The 25,100-nt window shown below is 36.7% G+C and overlaps 1 protein-coding gene across 3 annotated transcripts in view; it reads left to right on the plus strand.

Moving 5' to 3' along the window:
• Positions 1-25,100, plus strand: part of JAKMIP3 (Janus kinase and microtubule interacting protein 3) — a 118,935-nt gene that overhangs the window by 72,269 nt on the left and 21,566 nt on the right. For 2 of the 3 annotated variants that reach the window (XM_063307359.1, XM_063307360.1), the window contains exons 4-11: positions 7,711-7,830; positions 13,383-13,529; positions 15,089-15,220; positions 17,167-17,202; positions 17,565-17,624; positions 18,956-19,084; positions 19,642-19,770; positions 21,609-21,692. In XM_063307359.1, the coding sequence (XP_063163429.1) occupies positions 7,711-7,830; positions 13,383-13,529; positions 15,089-15,220; positions 17,167-17,202; positions 17,565-17,624; positions 18,956-19,084; positions 19,642-19,770; positions 21,609-21,692 (837 nt within the window). Of the gene's footprint in view, positions 1-6,070; positions 6,287-7,710; positions 7,831-13,382; positions 13,530-15,088; positions 15,221-17,166; positions 17,203-17,564; positions 17,625-18,955; positions 19,085-19,641; positions 19,771-21,608; positions 21,693-25,100 lie in introns of all 3 variants that reach the window. The other variant, XM_063307361.1, reaches the window with a different exon arrangement.

Raw genomic sequence — 25,100 nt, forward strand, 5'->3', positions numbered from 1 at the left:
AGAATTACAAATTACACGTTGGTTTTTAATATAACCTGATAAATAATAGCCATTGGCTCTGAAAGCCAGCTGAATTTAAAAAAAATAGTAGTTAAAATTGCAGAGAAGGGAGGGAGAGAGACAGCAGAGAAACCCTCATATTTCATGGCACAATGTTTCCATAATTGGCAGCTGTAGGGGTTGCAAGCTGTTTATTAATTAAAATACATGCTTGGTAGAGACAACCTGCTAAATGCAAAGTGGAAGTATCCATGCTGTTAAGCAAGGCATTTCCTTAAAGATGATTGGTTATTATCCTCATGTATATTCATAGAGTCTGTTGCACAAGTAGGCCTGTTACTGAAAGTAAGCTGTAAAATTATAAGCAAGGCGAGACATGGAGAGCATTGCTTTCTAGAGCAATGAATGAAAGCTGTGCCTTAGTTTTGGGGGGAGATACACCTGAATGCTGATGCAGCCCTCCCAGTGAGTTGTTTTCTATCATATGTCTCCTTTGTGTTGCTGCTCATATGGAGCAAAATAGGTTGCAAGGAAGTGTTTGCTTGAATGTGTTTATGTATTTGTATGTATATCTTAATGTCATTTTCCTGATGTGCTCTCTCTATAGTCTAAAGTCTTAAATCTGCATTGTTGCTGTTTTAAATAATCCTCTTACTAATCATCCTACAGTAATTTGAACTGTGGAAAATGTGTTTTGTGTTGTTTTGCTGTGTGGCTTATTTTTTTAAGCACAAAAGTATACAATCCTTTTTTCTTCACAGAAATGAAAATATTAGTAAGAAGCAATGTCATTTACTGAAGTTTTTTGTCTTTCTTACCTTTTTTGGTATGTATTTCTATTAAAGGAAAAGGCATGTTGAGATGAATGAAAATTTAGCAGTCTTCTTTTTAAAAGAAAATTCCCTCCTTTATAAATACAGCTGTGGTAGAGCTAAATGACACAAGGCAGAGTTTGTAGTCTGACAACCTAAGTGTATATTTATGTGTGTATATAGTATTTTAATAATATAATCTAAGAAATAAATGTCTGCTTGGGTGAGTAGTGCGATATATATTTTAGTTATATTACAGATGTGAAAGTAAATTACCCTTCCCTATTCTTGTCTGTGCATGTGTGTATTTCCTTGGAATGTATGGACTGAATGATGTTTTATGTCTGGCGTTTTCTCTGGGGTAAGTTCAAACAAAATCACAGCTTCACTGGGAAAACAAAGCCAGCATAGCCTACAGTCTTTCCATAATGTGTGTAGGCAATTTCCTCCACCACCACCCCTATCCAAAAAAAAAAAAAACCCTGCCAAAGGTGTCTATTAAAAAAATTATCATGCCCAAATGTTTTGTTTGCATTTCAACTGTACAGTATGTTACACATCAAGGGGAAAGGAACTAACAGAAAAACTGAAATTTGTGGTAAGTAGAAATTTCTCAGTTGAATAGCTTCCCAACTTTCAGATTCTACGAAGTATGAATTGACCTTACATCTTGATCCATTAATCTGTAATTTCCCAGCAATGGATACAGTTTGCATGGTCTTGACCAGCATTCTTAAAAGTATGAAACAGTCTCAAACCAACTTAATTTGTTTTAAATTTAGCTTTTTCTACTGCCTCTTTAGTCTGTGATCCCTTTTGTCCAAAGCTAGAAAAAGTAGATGCAGAGGTTGCTCTTAACTAATTAGTCCTAGGAAAAATATCACATGTGGTTGTCTCACTATTTTGAGGCCCTGGGTTTGCTGCCTCAATGCAACCCCCATAAGTGAACTCCTTTCCAGTACCTGCCAACCTTTTGGTGTCTTCTGCTTGGAAATGTAACAAGGAGCAATGAGTGGCTCCACAGCTGCAGTCAAGATCTGGTGACATCCCTAGTTGTTGGATAAATACTTATGAATATGGAGCTGATAATTACAGCAGCATGTCTACTTTCAGTAAGTTCAAGTGAAATTAGGTGTTAATTGTTTTGGAAGTCAGCAAAAATACTGGAATAATTTATAAGGTACTCATTCTGAGGGCATGTTGATATGTCATTAATTAGTGCAGTAGAATCAGTATAGTTTGTCAAGAAAAAAAATCCTACATAGAGAAATTTAATGTCTCCTTTTGAAAAATCAGTACGTGATAGGAATGCTGTATGTAAATATAACATGCATATCTAGATTTCAACAAGAAATTAGCAGAAGTGTGTGTTGTGATATTTAGTTAATAACTGTTTAATTGCAGGCTAGATTATGATCATTAGTTTCTAGTTGGTTGGAAATCATATGCAAAGAGTATTTATCAGTAACCTCCCCTCAAACTGGAAAGAGGTTTCAAGTGGGTTGTAACAGAAGTCTGCCCTGAGCACTGTGTTCTTCAATATTTTTATTAATGAATCAAATGGGGGGATTCTGCATCATTCGTGCAAATGATACAAAGCTGGGAGGAATAGCTAAGGCTCAGAAAAATAGAATGAAGTTTCAAAATGGCTTTTAATAGAATTGGAAACTAAGTCACGAGTAGTAGTAAATTAATCTGTTTCTGTCAGGCAGATGGAATGAAGATGGAATAGAGTCAAGTGAGAAAAGCTTTAAGGAACTGGGAATGTTAAGCCTGCAGAAGAGAAGACTGGTACACATAACAGCACTTTTTAGGAAAAAGTTCTATCCAGAGGGTAGGATTAGAATCTGCTGGGTTTAAGTTACTGACAAGTGAAAACAGTTTCACATTAGAATCTGGAAAGCCTTGAAGAACTTCCAAAAGGCATGGAATCTGTTGGATATGTTGTAGCTGTTGATGTTTTGTATCAAGTATGGGATTGAATTAGATCAAGGAGGACAACCTGAAGATCCAGGTGTGTCTCCAAAGCTTAGGGAGAATTCATCCAGAAGTTGTAACCAAATTTTAGTGTTTAATGTGATAGAAAATAAGTCATTAAATATACGGTTAGTAATAATATTACTGTATTTATATTAATTTAACTTAAATTTTAGTAACATGCTTAAATTTACATAAGTTTAAGTAAAATTATATTTTTGCCCTGGTCCTGACTGCTGTTTTAGAATGCCCTCCAGCATGCCACTCAAAGGCCAAGTTCATCCTTTGACCCCAAAACTGTTGCTTTCCCCAAAGTAATCAAAGTGTAAGACTTCATCTAACTAACATTCTACCATTTTGTATCATCCTTCCTAAATCTGGTATGCAACAGATGTGTTGAACTACGGTCCACATTAGTGTCCAGCCACACTCATATTGGTAGAGATTCTATGAATTGGCCCAATACAACAGGAAGACACCAGGTTGGGTAATACTGTTGATATGGAAAAAATATGAGGCCTGGCTAAAATTTCTTGTGAATTCAGAGTGGACTTTAGCTCATGCTTCAGGTTCTTCTGCAGTCCTTAGGCAGTAGAGCAAATAAGCATTCCTCCACAGAAGTGGAAATGTTTACCTTAAAAGTAGGTTGTCCACATGCAGTGGGCCTTGTGTGCAGTAAGTGTATTTATTTTCTAGGTATGTTTCTGGCCCTTTGAGACCTATTTGTTAAAGTATAAAAATGTTTTTAAAACAAATGAAATCCACTGGAGCAGAAAAAGGTGTGGTAGCCAAAGGAAATACAATGTTTACTCCTGAATCAGAAAACAATAATTCATATTAAATTCAAGGACATTCCTTACTTTTCATGATTTGTTCTATACAATATTATCTATAAAATGTGAAATTGATACTCAGATTTCTTTTGGATCCTTTTTTAATATATCTTCCGGTACTGAAATAATATCTTATGGTAATCTTATAAAACTGATCCTGCCAAGAAATGCATTGCATGTACACAACCTGAATCTTTTATTATTGGAAAATAAATTATTTCAATTTTATAATTAAAAAATCTTCTACTGTCATCCAGTATTTAATATCAATTAGTTTTGCTCATGCAAATTCAAGCATAATTTATTTTACGTGATGATTGAAAATGTTCTCATAGAATTTCTTTGTTCAGTTCTCTAATGTCCAGTTATAATTCATGTATTCATTTGTTGATTTTTTTAATTTGTATCTTGACTTATACTTGGGCAAATGTTCAATTCCTTCTATCTGATTTTGCTAGGTATGATTGTATCTCTTGGAAGGGACTGTTCTGGGTCCTTTTACCTAGAATATTTCTTTGTTTAACTTCCCCCATAGTTTTTTATGTCTGTGTGCTGCCAAAACTTTCTAATGTACATGAATTAGGGAGGGTAGTAGCTATGATTTATTGTAGAAGGTTACTCAGATAAGCACTATAGATATTGAAACAAATCTTTTAAATCTATCTCTGATATTTCTGGAATCACTATTTGTGTGCTTTATTTTTATGAATCAAATTACATTAATAAATTTGAATTTAAGTAGCTCTCTTGGCTCTTCTACTGGTAGCTGAAGAAATAGTGCTGAGTATAGGCTTTCAGTTTTGTTATCTGCTCCATTTTAAAATCAGTGCAACCAAAAAATGTTGCTGCCATTTTCTTTCAGATGACAACATTGCTAGGGGCTTTAATTAGACATTTTAAAAGTTTTTTTTTAATATCTTTGATGTTGCTTTGCAAGTAAACCCCAATTCTTTGTTAATTTTCCCTTTCAGTGGTTTGTTGCAGGATTCTTTGGTTCCTAATGTCTTTTCAGTTTAATAATCTAAGAAATTCAATATTACATGAATGTTTTCCTCACTTGTGGCTAAACAGTTGTTTAAGAGGAGCTTATTTGCAATTCTACACAAATAGACTTTTTTTTTAAGAAATTGAATTACATCTGAGTGACATTTCTCTAATTCTCCATACCTCTAATTTCTCCATACCTTTGTCTCTTTGCAATCCATCCTTGCTTCCATGACACCTATTTATTAGCTAAATAAATAAATACACTCATTCATACATTCCCTTTTGTACTTTAGACATCTCATCTCTTTTTTCAAGATCTCATCCAGTTGATCCAACCATGTCTTTCTTAGTATTCCTTTTCTTTTAAGTCCATTTAGTCATCCTTTATATATTTATTTTGGGATTCAGTTTTTAATCATTTATTTTATATGACCAAAGCACCTCAACTTTAGAAAGACCTATGAATTCAGTGTGATTCTGCTTTGTAAATACTGCTATATGTCATGGAAGAGAAAGCTTATTTCAAATTTTCAGCAATACCAAATTTGTTGGATTTTAGAAGTATATGTTTATTTCTATTTTCAGTATGGTTTACCAAAGAAACTTGTTTAAGCTCATTAAAAAGTGTGCAGCATAATATTTGATGATGAGTTTACATTATTTGTAGTTGAATTTTGTAGTATTAAGGCTGCAATCAAACATATTCGCTATATGTTGAAGTAAGACCCTGAATACTGAGGAACCTATTTCTATATTGGCTCACTAGATTGGCTGCCAAGTAACTATCACTGAAAAGTTGGCATAAATAGCAACACAGGTCATAATAATACTTCTGTGAAATTAAATTTGAATTCTGCAGCATTTTGTGAACTATAGTAACAGTAATATCATGTATTTTAGGCTGTAGCATAGTTGATTTTCTACATAATCAGCAATAAATGAACCCATTTCTTTTTTAAGCAAATGAAGGAAAAAATCTTTGAGTTACTAGAAAGCAGCTTTCTGAATGACCCTTCAAAAATAATTCACTGCTGTTAGCCGTATTGAAAAATGCAGGACCTAAATCAAAGGTTGCTGAAACTTACTGAATATAGTCTTCTGCTATCAGTACTGAACCAAGTTTGGGATTTCAGTTTAAAGCATAAATATAAGAAATGGTCAAACACTCCTTCAATAAGAAATTATTTTGCTTATTTTACAAATTCCAAATGGAAGGCATAGTATGTGTTGTTGATGTTGTTGTTGTTGTTAATTATACCTCTGTCAAAAGACTCTTTTTGCAGCATCCCCAAACCTGGTTCTGCTTGTCAATAATAGAGAGTGTGAAATCTATAGAACTGAATACAATGCTTGTTCACCGCTTGCTGTAGTCTAACATAGTCCCCTAAGCTGGGATGCTGCCAGTTTCCATGGCAACTGAAGAGCTGTACTGTATGTGATTGTATTTTGTTCTCCTTGTAGATGGAGGAGATCAAATTTAAAGACAGAGCAGTCTACGTGCTGGAAAAAGAGTTAGGGATTCAAGCTGGGCATACTCAGAGACTGCAACTCCAAAAGGAGGCTTTAGATGAACAGCTTTCCCAGCTCAAAGAGGCTGACCGGCATCTGAGTAGCCCCAAGCGGGAAGTTCCTCATCCAAGTGGTGCAGGAGACACTTCAGATCATTCAGGAAGTCCTGTAAGCACTTTCTAGTAGTTTTCCCTAAAACAAGAAACTGTGCCCAAATCTGGATGAGTGAGTGCCCAGACCAGCAAGGTTTCATTTTGATTTATTTGCTTGCTTGCTTGCTTGTTTTAAAAGCAAGTAGGATTGGGGAAACCCTCATGATTTCAGCTCAGATTTGGTCAGATGACATCCTGAGTTTCTGGTTTGTTTTTATTCTTCCAGCAGCTAAAAAAAACCAAAAACCAAAACCAAACAACTACTTGCTTTTTTAAGCAGCTTAGCTTACCTTGAATGTGTGCCTAGTTTAACACCATGAGACTCACCACTCAAATGCATAAGTAACCTATTAATGGCTGTCTGCTAATTTTCAAGGACACCTACAAATTTCTGTGAAAAAGAAACATCATGTTGCCGTAGGTCTCATTACCAATCCTGGTGGAGTGCTGAACAGGGCTTTTGATTTTAGTCAGTGCTCTAGACTCTAGAAAATAAATGAGATGCCAACTAACATGCTTTTTCTTTCATACTCTACAATTTCTTACACCATTCAGTCTAAATCCACCTTATATCTTGGCTCTTTATGTAACTATGCCATCTCTTCCAGCTTCTGTATTAATTTGCTAAGTACAGATTTTTCTGTGACATTTGTTAAGCTTCTTTTATTTGCTGAACCTCATCAAGATTTCTTTTGTACTGCTGCTTAATTTGACCTATAGATTTTTTTTTTCCAAAACATAAACACAGATATTTTCTTCCCTTTGTTCCAAGCCTCTCCTGCACCTGTTGAATGAAGAATCCTAGCCCTGTTGAGTTTCTTTGGTCCATATATGCTCATGTTTGCTTGAAGTAAAGTGTCATACATAAGACTTTCCAAGTAAATTAAAATTGCTACTAAATAGGAAAACAGGGTAAAAGGAAATGTTATTATAATCAAATTGTTTTTTGCTCAAAAAAATGAAGCTGCCTATTCTTATATCTGTATTCAAGTGACCCATGTCAATGCTCTGTTAAATGGGAGCCAAATGGATACAGTGGTATATTGCACATACTTAATATATTTATAAATACTGACATATAAAATGTATAATCATAGGAAAATGATACATGGCTCATCTGTTTAAAGCTCTCAATTCAACAGTGGCATAAATATGAAACACTGTAGCAATTAGCAATCATTTCTTGCACATTCCCAAAAGAACACTTGTATGTCTGCATTTGCTTACACATTCTTTTTTCATTTGCCTCTTCTCTTACATAACAGTTCTTTTCTTAAGTTTCTGTTGGTCTCATCTTTCAGTATTAAGGTACAGATGATATTATTTTTAGAATTAGTCGATAATGGATGGAATCAGAAAAGGAAGAAGATGGGAGTTGGTAAAAAGCTCTAAAATGTGTTTCCTTGTTGAACAGTTACTTGCAGTTGTTTTTTGTTTTAGGAACAGCAGTTGGATGAAAGGGATGCTCGGCGTTTCCAACTTAAAATAGCCGAATTAAGTGCAATCATCAGGAAACTGGAAGATCGGAATGCATTATTGTCAGAAGAACGAAATGAACTTGTAAGAAATCATGTGCATGTATTTGTTTTGTTTAAAAAGCCCTATTTGACTAACTGTAAATCTTGTAGGAGAAGAGCCATGTTCATCTCTGGAAGCCCAAAATTAGGAGGTTTCTGGTAGCACCTGTTTAGATTAACGAATTATATGAAAAGGTATAAGCTTTTGTGTTTGTCTTTTAATAAAATTTGTTCATCTGAAAAGATGCTACCAGACTCCTGGTTTCTGTTTAACTAAGTTAATGAAGGGGTTAATGCGCTGTGGAAACATGAACAAGGTGACAATTGATGAAGTCACCTAACCCCAGGGGGGGTAAATTTAATCAGACACAGTAATTCATGGGGTTAAAATAACTCCACTCAGTCAGCTGGGTGGTAGAAAAAATGTATCCCCAGTTAGTTAAGGTGTTTTACATTCTTTGTCCTCCAAGAAAAAGAGATGAGAAAAATTGCCTGAAAAAGCAAGCCTCTGCATTACAGAATTCACCACCAAATTCTGGCAGCCTAGAATATATTTCTCAAATACTGATTGGCTGCTGCACCAAAGCCACACCTATTGCTGGACGCCTTGCCAATGGGGAAGAAGCGAGTGTTGTTATGTCACCCTGCTAGTATGTTCTAGCTGCAAATCTCATGGGATATTAGGAACTTCTGGGTGGGGTTTTAGTATTCCAAACTGATCACTTGTGACCCATTTATTATGTTTGTGTTCTGCCAGAACCACTAGTAAAGAGATCTGATTGGGCTTGTCCCTGACTGGGCGAAGTATGTTGTAGGAACAGGGCTATAAACAGATCAGAGCACAAGCACTTTATTGATACTATTACTGCAGGTGGAACTTCAGTAGGATGACTTTTACCTTTTTTGAGATTTCCAACCTGGTGACCTCCACATTACAGACTATACTTCTGCCATTTCTGTGTGTTTCCATGTTGATAGTGTATGACCTATAGAGGGATTGGGATGGGGAAATATGACCCTTCTGATCTTGTTTGATCTCTCAGCAGATTTTTACCATCAATCATGAAGCCATTGGGTGAGGCCATTAAGGAATTACATTAATACACAGTTGATATTCAGTTGTATGGAGTTGGGCTTCCCCATGCAGATATAGCTTGTAATTTGGGAGTCACAGCTTGTCAGGGCCAGTCTCGTTCCGAATAAGACACGGACTCACTTAATAGGGATTAAGGATTTCCAGTTTATTGAAACGGTACTGACAGAGATCAAAACGGGAATGGAGGGGTGGTGGCATGGGGTCCTGTTTATACCCTTTTGCCCGGCCCCGGGCTCCTCCACCCTCCATTGACCCCACTCCCCTTGATGGGATTTGGGATGGTTGGTTGGGTGTTTTCCCGGCTGCCGTCTTTGTCCTCTTGCCACAGGTGCGCCATCCGGGACATCATGCATGGGTTCTTCTGTGCCATTGATTCTTATCTGCATCACCTTGCGAGGTCCTTCCATTGAGTTGTAGATCCATTCCTGAGTGTGGGTGCTTTGGGTGATTAGTTTGAAGGTTGATTTAATCATCTCCTTCTTCTCTTTTCTGATGATCATGATCCACGTTGTGAGGCTCTTTGTGCCTTGCAACGGGGTCATGACACAGCTGGGCTCCCAGCTCCTGCTTGAAGAACAAGTGGCAGCTATAGCTAGGAGGCATTTGCACTGATTCATCTTGTGCACCAATTACAGACTTTCCTGTGACTCACGCCTTGTTCAGATCCTGTTTGAGTATTGCAATATGCTCTACCGGGGCTGTGGTTGAAGACAACCCAGAAACTGCATTTGGCCCAGAACATAGGAGCTTGTGAATTTATGGGCATTTATGGGCATTAGTATTTGTCCACATGTATTAGCTTTGCTAATAAATAAATTGTTTAAAATTATTTAAACGAATAAGATCAGTTATTTATTTATTTATTTAAATAAATATCTAAATATCTTATTTAAATAAATAAGATCAGTTTTAGTCCCAAACAACTGGAAAGCATCCCATTAGACAGGGCTACCAGATTCTATGCTGGATCTGATTTGGTTGCCATCATTCATCCTTCGACATATATCTAAACTGGTATTTTTTTTAAAAAATTAAAAATCTACCTTCTTGTTTGTGGGTCACTGCTTCCTTAATATGTTGCATCTTTATCATTCATTGAACATAACTGTACTTGATTTAATCATGAGTTGCCAGTTACCTGTAAAAAGAGCAAACTGTTTTGCTATTGAAAATTAAAACTTAAACCCATGCTACATTATGTGCAATTCTTCCATGAATTGGGCAGGCACAGTAGTTCTACAAATCACATAATTTCTGTGTTTTCTGGCATTGTTTGGAGCACAATAAATATTGGGTTAACAATAGAGTGAATAGGGATGCGGTGGTGCTGCGAGGGATGCGGTGGCGCTGCGGGTTAAACCGCTGAGCTGCTGAGCTTGCCAATCGGAAGGCTGGCGGTTCAAATCCGTGTGACAGGGTGAGCTCCTGTTGCTAGTCCCAGCTCCTGCCAACCTAGCAGGTCGAAAACATGCAAATGTGAGTAGATTAATAGGTACCACTTCAGCGGGCAGGTAACGGTGTTCCGTGTAGTCATGCCGGCCACATGACCACGAAGTGTCTACAGACAAACGCCGGCTCTTCGGCTTTGAAACGGAGATGAGCACTACCCCCTAGAGTCGGACACGACTGGACTTAATGTCAAGGGAAACCTTTACCTTTAATAGAGTGACTAATACTTTCACCCCTGTTTAAGCAACCAAAAACTGGCACTCCTTAACGAAAGTGGGATTTATTTTACAAAACAGTATATACTTTTGGTTATGCAAAAAGTTATATAAAATAAATCATTCTCAATATTGTAATTTTGTATAGACGTGCTCCAAAATAAATCTGTACATGTTCTCTGATGTTAACCTCTAGATTCAAGGTAGCAGGCTTGTAACCTAACATAATGATGTAATTTATGAGGTAAATGCTTAAAGCAAAAAAAAAAGGCTTCATAGAATAATATAGATTATTTTAGATTGCAAATTTCTTCCTTCCCTTTCAGTTGTATTGTGGGATACTGTCCTAATAACAAGGGACAAGAATCTCTCTCTTAGCCACATGCATACTAAAAGTTCCATCCTTTTTCTCAGAACACATTTTTATGAACTCAAATATTAGAAATGCATATAGGTTAAAAACCAATTTCTATAATTTGATTCTTGAATTAATTTAACTGCTTAATCACTGAGACAGATTTATATAATGCTCAAATCTCCATATTTGGTGATGGCAAGTTCACACTTATTTTATAAAGCAATTTCAGAGTTGGGGGTGGGGGGAACACAGGAAAAATTTTCACTTTTTAACCATCCAGCAGAGGAGAGGAATAATGTTGTTGCTGAGATGTAATCTCAGTTGCTGTGGTTTGTTTCATTGCCTTTTTCAGCATGCAGCCACAACTTAGAGCCAAGTTAAATACATTTACATCCAGCCAACCATTCCTTAATGCAATTCTCTTCAAATTGATAAGTTACCCAGTTGACGTTTTCCTCCCATGCCTGAATAAAATTCCATTTAAAGGCTAGTTAATGGCATTTGTGGTGGTAAAGTTTATCTTTCAGAGCTAATGCAATAAACCATAGTGGCATTTTGAAAAAAAAACAAATTTATAGAGGACATTAAAGCAGCAGATCTGTAGTTGGATCTGGGACTGTGTGTGGGATTTGCATAGTACAGGAGGCAGCTGCAAGCTCTGGCAGCAAAGCTTTCTCTCCCAGTTCCTTAATGAAATTTTAGCCTTGCATCTGAATATTTTCCCCAACATACTGTATTTCATTCAAAAAATTGTGTGAGAACATCTTTCAGACACTAGTATTGGTATCGATTTATCATCCAAACTGATAATTAAGTATGCAGCTGACAACTTGTTTTGCATACAGTCATGGGTATCATCTCAGGAAGCAAGTAAAGCCCTTCCTGTAAAATAAGTTGTGCAAGCAACCTCTGCTTCTCCAAACACCTTAAGCCTATTGAATGAATGAATGAATCAGTCAATCAATCAATCAATCAATCAATGGTAACATGAAACATTTTGGGATTATTTCAATATATCTTTTTGACTATTTGTCAGTGTATGCTTTGAAAGACTGAAAACATAAACCTAACCGTTTACATTTTGAGTCTGCTAATGGGTACTAGGTTTTAAAAAGTGTAAGGCAGCCTTCCTCCAGATACGTTACTCAACAAACTGCTGTTTCCAGTCAGGATTTGCAGCAGTCCAACACATCTGGCAGGAAACAGATCAGGGAAGGCTGATGTGAGGTTGCATCTTGATTGTAAACGAACTGCTAATGTTTCCAGTGGTCACATCTGTTGTGATTTTGAGAACATTTCTGTTACACGGAAAGCTTCAAAAGCATTTAGAAGCTTTTGCTCATGAACCAATATGTTCAGGTACACACAGTTATTAATATAATAATCTAGTGTTTGCCAGAGCATATGGTCTGAAAGAAATGCTACATGCATATCTAACCTATATGTCACAATTGCTTGATAACTGTTTTCAGTGAATTTGCCACTGGAGCAACAGAGGAGACCTGAAAAAGGGGGCTATTTCCTCACTCCAAATTGATCACAACCATCTCTATCCAATCAGAAGGGCACAAAATGGGACTTTAGTATTCTTTATGGATTTATGTCATATTTTACCCAATAACACTCCCCCTGCCCCCTGCCCTGGGCCAATTACAAAACACCGGAAACAGAGACATCTAGTATAAATGAAAAAAAAAAAAACCACACATGGAACAAAAACTCAGAAAAATCCAGATAAGATTTTAAAAAATGATGAGCTGATTCAAACCAATATTATAACCTTCCATGGGACCATGAGGAAAATGAAAAACTTTGATGAAATATAAGTAACTATAATCTGAATCAGCTTTCCCCAACCTAACTTCCTCCAGATGAATTCAGATTGAAATGCCCAACTAGCAAGGATAATGCAGAGTGCCAGGTTGATGAAGGTAGACCTAAAGGCTAACAGAAAGAAATGTAAGCAGACCACTGCTGAAAGGGCAAATTGTACTTTTGATGGCAAAGGGACATAGAACAAGAATAGAAAGTGGGCAGAGCCAAACAGAAGAAGGTTGTCCTTCTTATAACCTAACTCAAACTCTTATAGATATCTTCCATATACAGTATTTGGAGCATCAAGTGGATGCTTTGGAACAGCCTCCCACCTGAGATCTGAGGGATCCTTACCATTTTAGCCTTCCAGAGGGCTGTGAAGACCTGGGTCTTCCCTCAAGCCTTGGGCTACAAGGGAGGGGTGAGCTGGGAGGATGTCTGGTCTGGCGCCTGGGGGGAAGGGTACTTTTGGTTTTAACCATGTTTTCATTTATTGTGTTGAGCCACCTATAGTCATTCTATGAGATAGGCAGCCATATAAGTTCTATAAATAAAATGAAGTCATCTTGGTTAGCAATAGTAGCCCCTATAAATGCACTGGATTTTGCACGCAGCCACATTTACACTTTCATGTAAATATTTTTTTCCTGTCTGCTTTGCAGTTGAAACGTGTAAGAGAAGCTGAGAGCCAGTACAAACCATTGCTTGACAAAAATAAACGTCTAAGTAGGAAAAATGAGGATTTATCCCATGCCTTACGTCGTATGGAAAATAAACTCAAATTTGTAACACAAGAGAATTTAGAAATGGTAAGTTCTTGTAGTAATGAATACAAGATCACTACACAATTCATTATTGGTAAGTTGTGAGTTTTAACTAAAAAAACCTTGTGCAAAATATTATTGCTGTCTAAAAATCATGTTGACAATCTTACTAGGGGTCCTCCTCAAACCAGTTCACTTGAAAACTGGAAATGTCAAAGATGAGAGACTAGGTGAACACTATTTAAGAATGATCCTAGGCACATTCCATACTAGTCAGTTTGATTAAAATGAATATCACACATTTCAGGGGGATGGGGGAATGGAACAAAAAGGGAAAGAACAAGAACAAGTGAAGTAGAATAAGTGAAGTTCTCTGGAAGTTGTTCAGTGTTTCTAGGACGGTTTTATAAAAGTGTACAATATGTAACTCATTGCACTGATGCATTTAGTCAAAGACACAGGAACTGTTGCAGTAGCTTACTAGGCTCAATTTAAAATAGAAATCATATGCAGTCAAGCCTCACCAAGCATGGCAGTAGATATCAACTCTTCAGAAACTCAACACTCAGCCAGACGTCACAGACCTGACCTGGCTAAATAAGATTTTGTTGTTGTTGCAGGCTTTGAGAAAGAATTCATATATACACAGATCTGCCTATTGCAGAAACAGAAAGGTTTCTTGTATATACCTCACTCCCAGAATTTAAATCCTAGCTTTTTTCCTCCTCCCCATTAAAGTCAATGCATTTTAGGCTATTCTTTTCCTGGCCTTGAGAATCAGGGACACCTGTTCTGTGCTTATATAATGATTCTTTCTGGCCTGGGAATCACTCACTCAGCTTCAGCCCCCACATATGTAATACCTGTGCTCTGTTCCTCACAACCTCCAGTTACATTTACCATGCATTACATTCCCTGTTAATACATATTACGTACTCTCGTGCACTTGTGTCCACAAGATAACAATATACAACTTTGTATCTATAGGCAAAATATTAGTTTAATGATCATATTCACCAAAATTTGTAGTTTCTATGTCATACCATACTTTTACTAGATCAATTAAAGACCTAGTAACCGCATTTGCACGATGTGTGAAGCAATTTTTCTGCATTAGCATATTGTGCAAACCTTTTTTTCCTATTTTAGAATCTGGTGTATTTTATAAACCTAAGAAATGGGTTAATTCAGTAACCAGGTTAAGTTACTGAACAACTCAGATGAGCCGTAGATACAGAACAAGTTAATTCTTTGCTAGCAGACTATTGTCTCATCATCCAAATATATGAAGTCCAGCTATTTTAGCTCTAGTTTTTCAAGAGAAAAATATAGACATTTACATTAAAAAGTATTTCAGTTAAATTTGGATTAACAATCTTGTGTATTAGAGAAAGTTGCATAAAAGAGTTGCATATGCTAAGAGAAAATTGTGAACAACAAATGATACGAATTGTAAACAAAAATCTGTTTTAAAAATCATGAGGACTAGAAATGCCTCACTGATACAGACAGTAACATGAAACCATTAAATACTGACTCCCAAATTCCTACAATACATATATAAGCATTCTTGTCATTTCTCAGTGTTTGTTCTGTTCCTTTAGAGACAAAGGGTGAGGACAATAAGAAGACCGAGTTCTTTAAATGACCTTGATCAGAGTCAAGATGAAAGAGAAGTGGAATTTTTGCGGCTACAGATCATAGACCAGCAGAATATCATAGATGAGCTTTCGAAGGTAACCAAAGTTCTCATCTTCTTGGCATGGCCTTGGCTAGGTGTCAGATTCCCTGATCAAAGGTTTCACAGAAACCCGTATCAGGGCATCTCCCATTGCATCATTCTCAAAGGTTGCAGGATGGGAGGGGGTGTGTGAAGTTGAAGTTAAGGGGTTGTTTTGGCTATGGAGCACATCAAGGACGTGAGGTTGAGATACGACAGGAATACCATCTGGATGGGAGAGGGAGTGACACGCTTCATGGGAAAGGGGACTAGCTAAGGGAATGTAGTTTAAATTAGGTTTTGGTGGGAATTCTTTTTTCGCAGCTTGCCTTCTATACCGTTCATTACACTTCAATAAAACAGTTCAAAGAAATCCAGTTTCTTGACTGTGTGTGTGAATGCTTGAATGAGCAGGTGCTGACACTAGGCCTGTCTCCTTCTGTGTGGAAACCATTAGAAAAGTCCTTGGGTGGGGAAGAAAGAAGACCTTAACCTAATGTATACTTATTGATTTATTTTTATTTATACTTCAAATTTAGTAACCTCCCATCTCACTCAAGGAGCAACTCTGAGCAGTTTACAATAAAAACAAGAATAAATAGTCATTAAAATACAGTAAAACAATATTCTTACATAAAAGCATAATCCAAGACAGAGGTATTAAAAAGATCTTAATTTATGGGAACACCTTCAGGGTGCTAACCACCCCTAGGGTTGGTCTTCCTCCTCATACCCCACACAAGCAATACGGTATAAGATGAAAGCTATCTCACCACGCTAAGCAGAAAGGTTGAAAATCTTTCATTTGATAATTCATGTAATATGTGGACAGACAGAAAAGACCAAATTTCTGGGCTAGTGACTATATAATTAATTTAAACTAAATGTGATCATTGTTTTCTTTTGGCAAAAATCTATATTTCAGGTTCAGTAACAAAAAATGCCATTGTATCTCGTTCATCTCACTTCACGCTGTCAGAGTAAAGGGCATGATAAAAGCTAAACATGTAACGTGGGTTTCTACATTTGGGATTTGTATAGTGAAATAAAAATGACTTTCGTCCTTTGTTGCATCACAGGTGACCATTTTATCTTGCTTGTACAACGATTAAAACAAGAAATTGTAATCGTTTTCCAAAGTTTGAAGGGTTTACAGTCACCAATCACTTGACTGCTTTGTTTCAGTTACATTACGATGAAATTCACAACATATCTATATATTTTACTTACTTATTTTCTATCCCGCCTTTATTATTTTTATAAATAACTCAAGGCGGCGAACATACCTAATACTCCTTCCTCCTCCTGTTTTCCCCACAACAACAACCCTGTGAGGTGAGTTGGGCTGAGAGAGAGGGACTGGCCCAAGGTCACCCAGCCAGCTTTCCTGTCTAAGGCGGGACTAGAACTCACGGACTCCCAGTTTCTAGCCGTTGCCTTCATCGCTAGACCAAACTGGCTCTCCGTGTAGTTTTCTTGGCAGCAGTACAGATTACTGCATTGCCACTGTCACAGATGCCCAGATATGTTTGATCACAATTCCTAAAATGCTGGGTACAAGAGAACATTGGCACTGCGATCCATCACATCAAGAATTTATATCAATGTTATTTAAGTGTAACTTCCACAATTTTCTTCAAAGGAAATCATGGTCTTGTAAAAGCTGCGGAACTTTAGGATTAGATTTCTCTAAGTCCAAGGTTCCACTGGGTAAAATACCCTTCCGTTAAATCTTACATATTCCAGGCATTCTGAAACTTATGTCAAGATCCCCAGCTAGTATGCTTGTTGATCATCCAGAGAGGTCTAAATATCTAATAAATTATTTTAAAGTTATCTCTAGAGCCAATTGCACAATAACTGTGTGCCACAAAGTGTGTGGAAGAAAGGGAAATGAGCATATTCACAATCTTTATTACAGTCATAGCATCTAACATTTTCTTCTATTTTTTTTTAAACTAGACTCTAGAAACTGCTGGCTATGTGAAGAGTGTAATAGTAAGTAACATACGCATTTGATTTTGCTTTTCATGTACCCTGTATTCTGCTTGGGATTATTTAGCTATAATGTTTAGTGATATTGTGAATTAATAGCAAAACAATTTATTCTAATTAATTAACACAGCTAGGAACCACAGAATTCTCTCTAAGAAGTAGAAGATTGAGAGTAAATCAAGGACAAACTGCTCTTAAAGTCTGAATATCACATTTTTAGCGTCAAGGATTATTTTTTTTACTATATTCTGATTTGCATCATAGATTATCTGTACAATTTGATTGCCAAACTCATTCCTCATCTCACTCATAAATATGTTTCTTATGCAGATCTCAAACAATTGTTTGTTCATGTCTTTTGACAGGAGCGTGACAAGCTTTTAAGATACAAGAAACAAAGGAAGAAATTTGCAAAATTTCCCAAGGTAAGCATAATGTAAAAAACCTTATTTTAGTGCATATGTATCATGAGAGATTTGATGGAACAGTGAAAGGCACAGTCTGGCTGAACATCTGGTTTCCAATAGTTTCCAACAGTTTTGAGCAGAAGCTTCTGAGAGATTCATAAGCAGAATGAGAAGGCAGTTGAAGGAGATGAAACTCAAACTTCAATTGAAGGAAAGGAACTCAAATTGGATTTGAGAGGAGAAAGTTTAAAATCTCTCCACCACCAGAAAAAATTACTTTTTGAATTAAAATGCCATTGATTCGAACTGTGGTTCATATGGGGGTGGGTGAATAGAAGACTGCTGATCCTGCACATGAGTCTGTCCATCTTAATATTCCAGATCAGCTGGCAGCAGCTTCTTGGAAGGTGGAAGAGCTCCAGCAGACCTTTGCTGTTTCCTCAACATTTCTTCCTATACTTCATAAGCTTAAACATCTCCCATAATTTAAGAAGCGGTGAAGTGAATTCCAAGGAATTGCTACCTGCTGTCTTGCCTTGACTCTTAAAATAAGCACTTTCTTCTTCTTTGCTCATTCCAAGTCTTTTTACAGAAATCAAGCAGGGATATTTCCCATGAGTCCAATAGCTCTAACTCTCTAGAATACTAGAAAATTGGGATTTTCTTGGTAAACTATAACATCATTTGACTAAAATTTTGATTTTCACTCAGTATATGAAAAGATGCCAGCCTGTTCTCTTATTCATTATCTTTTTAAAGGCAGTTTAAGTTCCTCCATAGCACTTTTTAATCCCTAAAGTTCCTTTAATTATGTACCTGAAACCAAACATTTTCCACTATCTTCTTCCATTCTGACTCCCTCCTTCCCCCACCCATTCCTTCTCAGTTTTGTCCCCTCCTTTTATCCTCCCTAAGCCTCTTTACCTCTATGAAGGTCCATGTAAAGATTTTCTTTCAACTCACATTCCCCCTTTCTTAATGCATTGAAGGAGTGCTCATAGATGATAGTGCCAATTTTTTATCCCATGATAGATTAAATATCAAGTTTACTCCCATTTGTTATGATTCTATATTGAAGTTATGGAAGATTATGCTGATTCAACAACAGCTTCAGTATTCGTTAATGATTAGGAAACTATGAATTGTACTTGATGGATAATCATTACTTACTCTAATGCCCCATTTGTATGGCAGAGTCTGATAAACTACTATATAATGAGAAAATTGCTAAGATTCATAAATAGCACTGCATCACTGAAGAAGGAAATCTAACTATTCCCTATTGTCAGTTGTGCTTAGCATCTTTGCAACTTTGGCTTGTTTGCACTCACACGTTGTCATTTGGTCAGAAGCCAGTGGTGGAAACGTTTTTTGGGTATGATGAAGAAGCCTCCCTTGAATCTGATGGCTCTTCAATCTCATATCAAACGGATCGAACAGATCAAACGCCCTGTACGCCAGATGATGACTTGGAAGAGGTAATTTATGATTCAAGCAGGAGTTTATGCTTAAATATATATTATATTGAATGTAATGAAAATGTATTATTAGTAGTAATAATATAACCTTTGCAGAGAGATAATTGCAGTATACTGTTGACCATGATCAACAAGGTCTCTTCTAGAACAGATTTCAAAACATAGAATATTTTAAGCCATACTTGGAAGCCTTTTCTATATTATATTTAGAGAAGACACTAATTTAAATTGATTGATTGATTATGTGCCATAAAGTCATTGTCAACTCTTAATGATCACATAGATAGATCTTCTCCATGAACTTTAAATGATTGGTATCTGTTAAGTTGCACTCTGGTCCAAGAAAAGTCATTGATACATTTGTTAGACTTTAAGCTAGCACAGATATTGCATTAAAAATATTTTCAGTTAATCCATTAATAAATATTTAATTCTCTCAAAGTGTTATTTTATAGAAAAGGTTGTACTGTTCATAAAACACGTTCGTGAATGCTGTTGTTTTGCTTTGTCAGGATAATCGCATATTCAGTTCAGCTTTGCATTCCTTCTCACATTAGGGTATGGCAAAAGAAGAAACAGAATTAAGATTCCGGCAACTGACAATGGAATATCAAGCTTTACAGAGGGCATATGCTCTGTTGCAAGAACAAGTTGGAGGAACGTTGGATGCTGAACGAGAAGTTAAGGTCTAAATGGCTTATATTACATGAAAGTAAAGACCTGTAACCAAATCATGTTGTTCCTAAGATCTCTACAAATATCCAGTTCCCCTCCCCTTCATATCTTTGCTTTAGAGCAGCCTTTCTCAACCTTTTCACCCTGGAAGAACCCTTGAAATATTTTTAGGCCTAAGGGAACCCCTGCACATTTAGGCTCAAATACAGGCCAGAGGTTACAACATTATTATATTCCTTTCATGTGTAGGCCTGTATATACACATTTAACAGTGTTCTTAAACTAAAAATAAAGAATAAAACTTACCTCTTCAGTGTGAAGTTGCCAAATCTGAAATAAGTCTTGATCTCCCAGGAAATCCCTAGGGTTCCATGGAACCTTGGCTGAGAAACCCTGCTTTAGAGAGATCTATATAAAAAGATATGCTGAGAATGGGGCATTGAAGATACACGATGTGAGAATGTATACCCTGAAGGTACACTGGATTTAAGTTTTATGTGGGCAGGCAAATGCCAAATCCCTCCTGGGGTGGAGTGCATGTGATATTATGGGAATGCTTGATATTTAGCAAACTTGCTGTGCTTCCCCCACCAATAAGTCAGAAAACCACATGTATTAAGAAATCCCTCTGATCTTGCATTGTGGACCACATGTTTCCAATATCCCTCTAGCAAGACCAGAGCATCGAAATCATGGCTTTCAGTGTCTTTCTCTCTTTTTCTTTTTCCTGGCATACTACAACATTTTCTTGTTGATTTAAATTTGGAATAAAAATACAATTTTACATCTAATGATGAAGGGAGGTTACTAAAAACTTACATACAAGCATACACAAAGACAGTCCTCATTAGCTTGAAAACAGTGATTAAAGGAAACCCCTTGACATTAAAATCTATGGAAATTCTAAGCCATATCCTTGAATATCAAATGCCCATATACCTTTCATAAGAATATATTCCAAACTGAATAGTCTGAGTATGTTGATTTCTGTTTTCTCTTCCTTGTGGATCACCTTTTTCAGAAAAGTACCTTATACAGATTTCTGACAAAATAACTATTTACGATCATAAAACATACTCTCTCTTCTCACATTTTTATTCCCTGTTGCTAAAAGAGTTGCTGTACACAGAAACAGGGACGAGGCTATTCCTAGGCATTCCGCTTTCCTTCAAACTGGGCTTCTTTTCCAAAGTAGACATGCCTGCCAGAGCTTTCTAGTGTGTAGGAGTATCACTTTTTCCATGGAAAGGAACTCTTTCTTGCAAGTATCATTTCTGACTTGTTGGCTTAGCTAGAATATCAAGGCTGTGCAGACAGTGAGCTAAATAGGGGATAAGGTAATCAGGTAACAGGAGAAGAACATTCCCATAAGATTAAAGCTTCCCAGAACCAAATTCTTCCTGCCTTCACCTGTCCCCCTATTCCCCACTTATTTATGTTATGATGTGACAATAAGTACCAGGTATCATTGAAATGTCCCATATTATCTAATACATTCCTATGGCACTGGTCTTGAAATCTGATAGGATTGTTTGTTTAGGCACAGACTTTCCTGGAGTAAACTGGATATCTAAATTTGATGAATATGCATTCTAGCCATGTTTTTGGAACAGCAGAGCAAGGCCAGTTTTCTCTCTTTTCTGGACATGTGACAAGACCTACTGGTAGTGCAAACATGTCCAGGGATATAAGAAATGTATAATTAGCACTTCAAATTATTTGAATGTGTGGCTAGATATTTGAATGTCTACAGTGTTTGCTTAGGCCAGTCAGCTTGTTAAGATTGTATTGTAATTTAGCACAGCAGCAATCAGAGTAAGTTTGACATGTTTTCAATCCCATCCTACAGACTCGTGAGCAGCTTCAGGCAGAAATCCACAGATCCCAAGCTCAAATAGAGGACCTAGAAAAGGCACTTGCTGAACAAGGACAGGTAATATATACTGGAAAAAAATGCATTGTGTTAGTTCACATTACTGTAACAAATTTATCAAAAGTTATCATTATAAGATAACTAGCCATAGGTCAGTTCACATGGGAATAAGTATGTGCAGAACCCAAACTCCAATGTATTCCAGCTCTTCTGGAGATTGTCTAGCAGTTTTCCAAAAATTAATCCACTGAATTGAAAATGGTTCTGAACATTGTGTTCTGGATGAAGCAGGCTTGTTTTGGAGATGAACCATGTCTGTAACCTTATACACTTTCTCTATTTCACAGGATTAATTTCTGGAAAATCACAGGACTGTCTACAGAATGGTCATATTAGCATGATCTAGAGGAAGAATGGAACATTCTAAACTAGTGTCCCTGATCATTCCATTCCTGGAACATAGATATGAAAAGTCCCTACATTGTAATGCTAAATCAGTTTTATATCTATAGGTATAAAGTAGCTCAAGTAAAGTCTCCTCCCCTATGGTTGAAAGCAGAAATAGAATTCAGTTCCACATTTTCTGATTCCTGGCTTCCTCTAACATGCAAGTTATAATTTAAACTGTATTCAAGCAAACCAGTTCCAATTGGTAAGCTGACTTAGAAAATTATAGTTTGCTTTAAACCACATATCCTGGTTTTATTTATTGTTATTTATTAGATTTATATCCTGCCTTTCTTCCAAGAGCCCAAGGCAGCATAGATAGTATTGTATCCTTGACTTTTCCCCATAGAAACAAATCTGTGAGATAAGTTTGGTGAGAGAGTGACTGGCTCAAAATCACCCATTGAGCTTTTGTGGCTGAGGGTAGATTCAAGTCCAACACCTTCTCTACTTCATCAGATAGATTTATTATTTGCCCTGGCCTGGTAGAAGAAGAAATGTGCTGGAATCTTGCAGTCCATTTTTATCCATGCATCTTTTCTGTCCATTAAATAATGCTTTATTACCTTGTGTGAATGGGGTAATGAGTATTAAGTATCAAAACAGTACAGGCAGGCAGAGAAAGAGGATCTCAGAAAAAAGACAAATGCCTGTAAAAAGAGAACTGTCTTTCAGATAGCACAGTTTGAGACCATTCAGCATTTTTAAATCAAAATCAGCAAACTGAATTATACCTAGAAATCAGCAAGAAGCTAGTGCAGAACATTCAGCAAATATAACTTAGATTCTGTCCCCAAAACTTATTTGAATCCTGACTTCTGTATTTCACTTTACAGAAATACATACTGTAAAAAAAGACATGTGTAGGCTTCTATATATAATGCACATATTTTTAAAAATTGTAAACAATTTTGACATCAACTATAAATTTTCAATAGAGTCCATATTTTATGCTATTTTCATTTGATTTATCCTGTTGTCCTTGAACAAGCAGAATTTCATGATTTCCTGTCACATCACAATCTCTTTTTGGATTTTATATTGTATAGGCAGGTCAATAGCCAGTCTCTTTCCCCTAGATCAAATATACAGTATCCACAATTCTTTTGCTTTGACCATTTTATTACTTAAACGGGTACCCTCCCAATGATTTGGACCATTAACACTAACATTTTAACACCCCTAGCCAGCATGGCCAGTGCCAGAGTGACAGGTATTATAGAGAAGTTCAGATGGGCTGGCTTTCTGTTCCATGGATGTTTATACTTTGTTTTTTTCCAATTCAATTTTTCCATTTTTTTCTGGAAAAGGTGAGCCAGAATAATTCAGCAGAAATGTCAGGAATTAGATCTGCAATTGTTCAAATATTTACATTGTGACTGAAGTGAGGAGACATGTGTGCTAATTAAATTGAAGAGAATTTCCTAAAGAAACATCAGAACCTAGCCAGTTCTTACATGACTCGAAAGATCCACTCATCTAGTAGAAGAAACTTTGAGTTGATTAATCTAGATCAGTGTTTCTCAACCTTGGGAACTTTAAGATGTGTGGACTTCAACTCCCAAAGCTGAGAGTTGAAGTCCACACATCTTAAAGTTCCCAAGGTTGAGAAAAACTGATCTAGAGCAACAGCAGGAAAAATAATCCACTAAAGTGCCTTACCCTCCTAACTGGTCAGACAGCTCAAAGTAGCACCAGAGTACCTCACCCTTTTTGTCCTCAACAGTCTGTCTTTTGTCACATAGTTGTAACAGGAGTCAAGCTACCTTTTCACTTCTTAGGCTGAACCTCTCATTTTCTGTCCTACCCTTACCATAATCCCAGAATGGTTGAGATTCTGCAGCCTTTGTTAGAAAACCTATGAATGCCCTTAGCCAAACACTCACTACCTCTTTTCTTATTCATTTCTCCTTGCTGCCTACTCACTTGTCTTACTCATTCCTCCTTGCTGCCTACTCAAGGCCTTACAATTCCCCACCCTTCGACTGTTTCCTTATCAAGCACCACCTCTGCCCTACTCTGCTGCCTAATCTCATTTCCAAGGGGAGATTCCTTTGATTCTTATTGATCTTTTCCAGGAGCGATCTGCCAGAGAAAAGACTTTTTCTCCCCAAAATGCACTTACTAAATCCATAGCTTAGTTCTGTGCCTCATACAGTTTTAAGAGCAGTTTTGGCTATAAAACTGGGATTTTGGAAGATAGCTTTTATGTATGTCTTATCTGTGTTCAATCCAGAAACATAGCCCTTTGTGTTTGCTCCTTCTCTTGAACAGATAATGCTCAGTTCTTGCCTTTCCTCAGTCTATTTAGCAGTTCAGTTTTTCCTTAGTGTGTCTTTATCCATCACAAGTGGTAATCCATAGTTCCCCTCTCTTTAGCTAAGTTAAAATAATTGTATAACTGTAGGTCTTTTCTAGCTTTAAATTAGGCTATTTAGAACTAGTGTATCAGATAATGTGCCAGCCTTCACCAAATCATTTTCTCTTTCATACGTGAATGATTATTTTCCCATTTTTCTGTCTCCCTTTCTCTGAATGAATTATACTATTGATCGTTAATGCCTGTCATTCTAATAATTCATTGTTTATCTGCAGATACCAATTGAGCTAAAGATTCCCATTGTGAGTTTAAGCCAATTAATTCCCATTTCACTGAGAAACAGCTATTCCCCAAGCTAGCAAAAAAGGACAGACATAAAATACAGGACATGAATATGCTGCGTGCACCTTACACCTAAGTTAAAAGCTTTCTCTTAAAAGCTCATGTAAGAACAAAAGACATTGGCAGTCATGGGAACTGCAATGCAAATACAGATGATATCAGGGGAAGGATCACTTAGTAAAAGTAGACGCCGAAACTGCTTCTGGTATTATTTATCCTGGATGTTGGTGCTTCCTGTTCTTCTGAAGGCTCCTATCCTTGTAAATTGGGTATATAATTCATTGAAGAGGGCACTCTAAAAGTGTGGATAAAACTCTTCAGGAGAGTGCATTTCATTTCAGCATTCTTCAAAATACAGA

The sequence above is a fragment of the Candoia aspera genome, chromosome 6 (assembly GCF_035149785.1).
Source record: "Candoia aspera isolate rCanAsp1 chromosome 6, rCanAsp1.hap2, whole genome shotgun sequence".
Taxonomy (NCBI): domain Eukaryota; kingdom Metazoa; phylum Chordata; class Lepidosauria; order Squamata; family Boidae; genus Candoia; species Candoia aspera.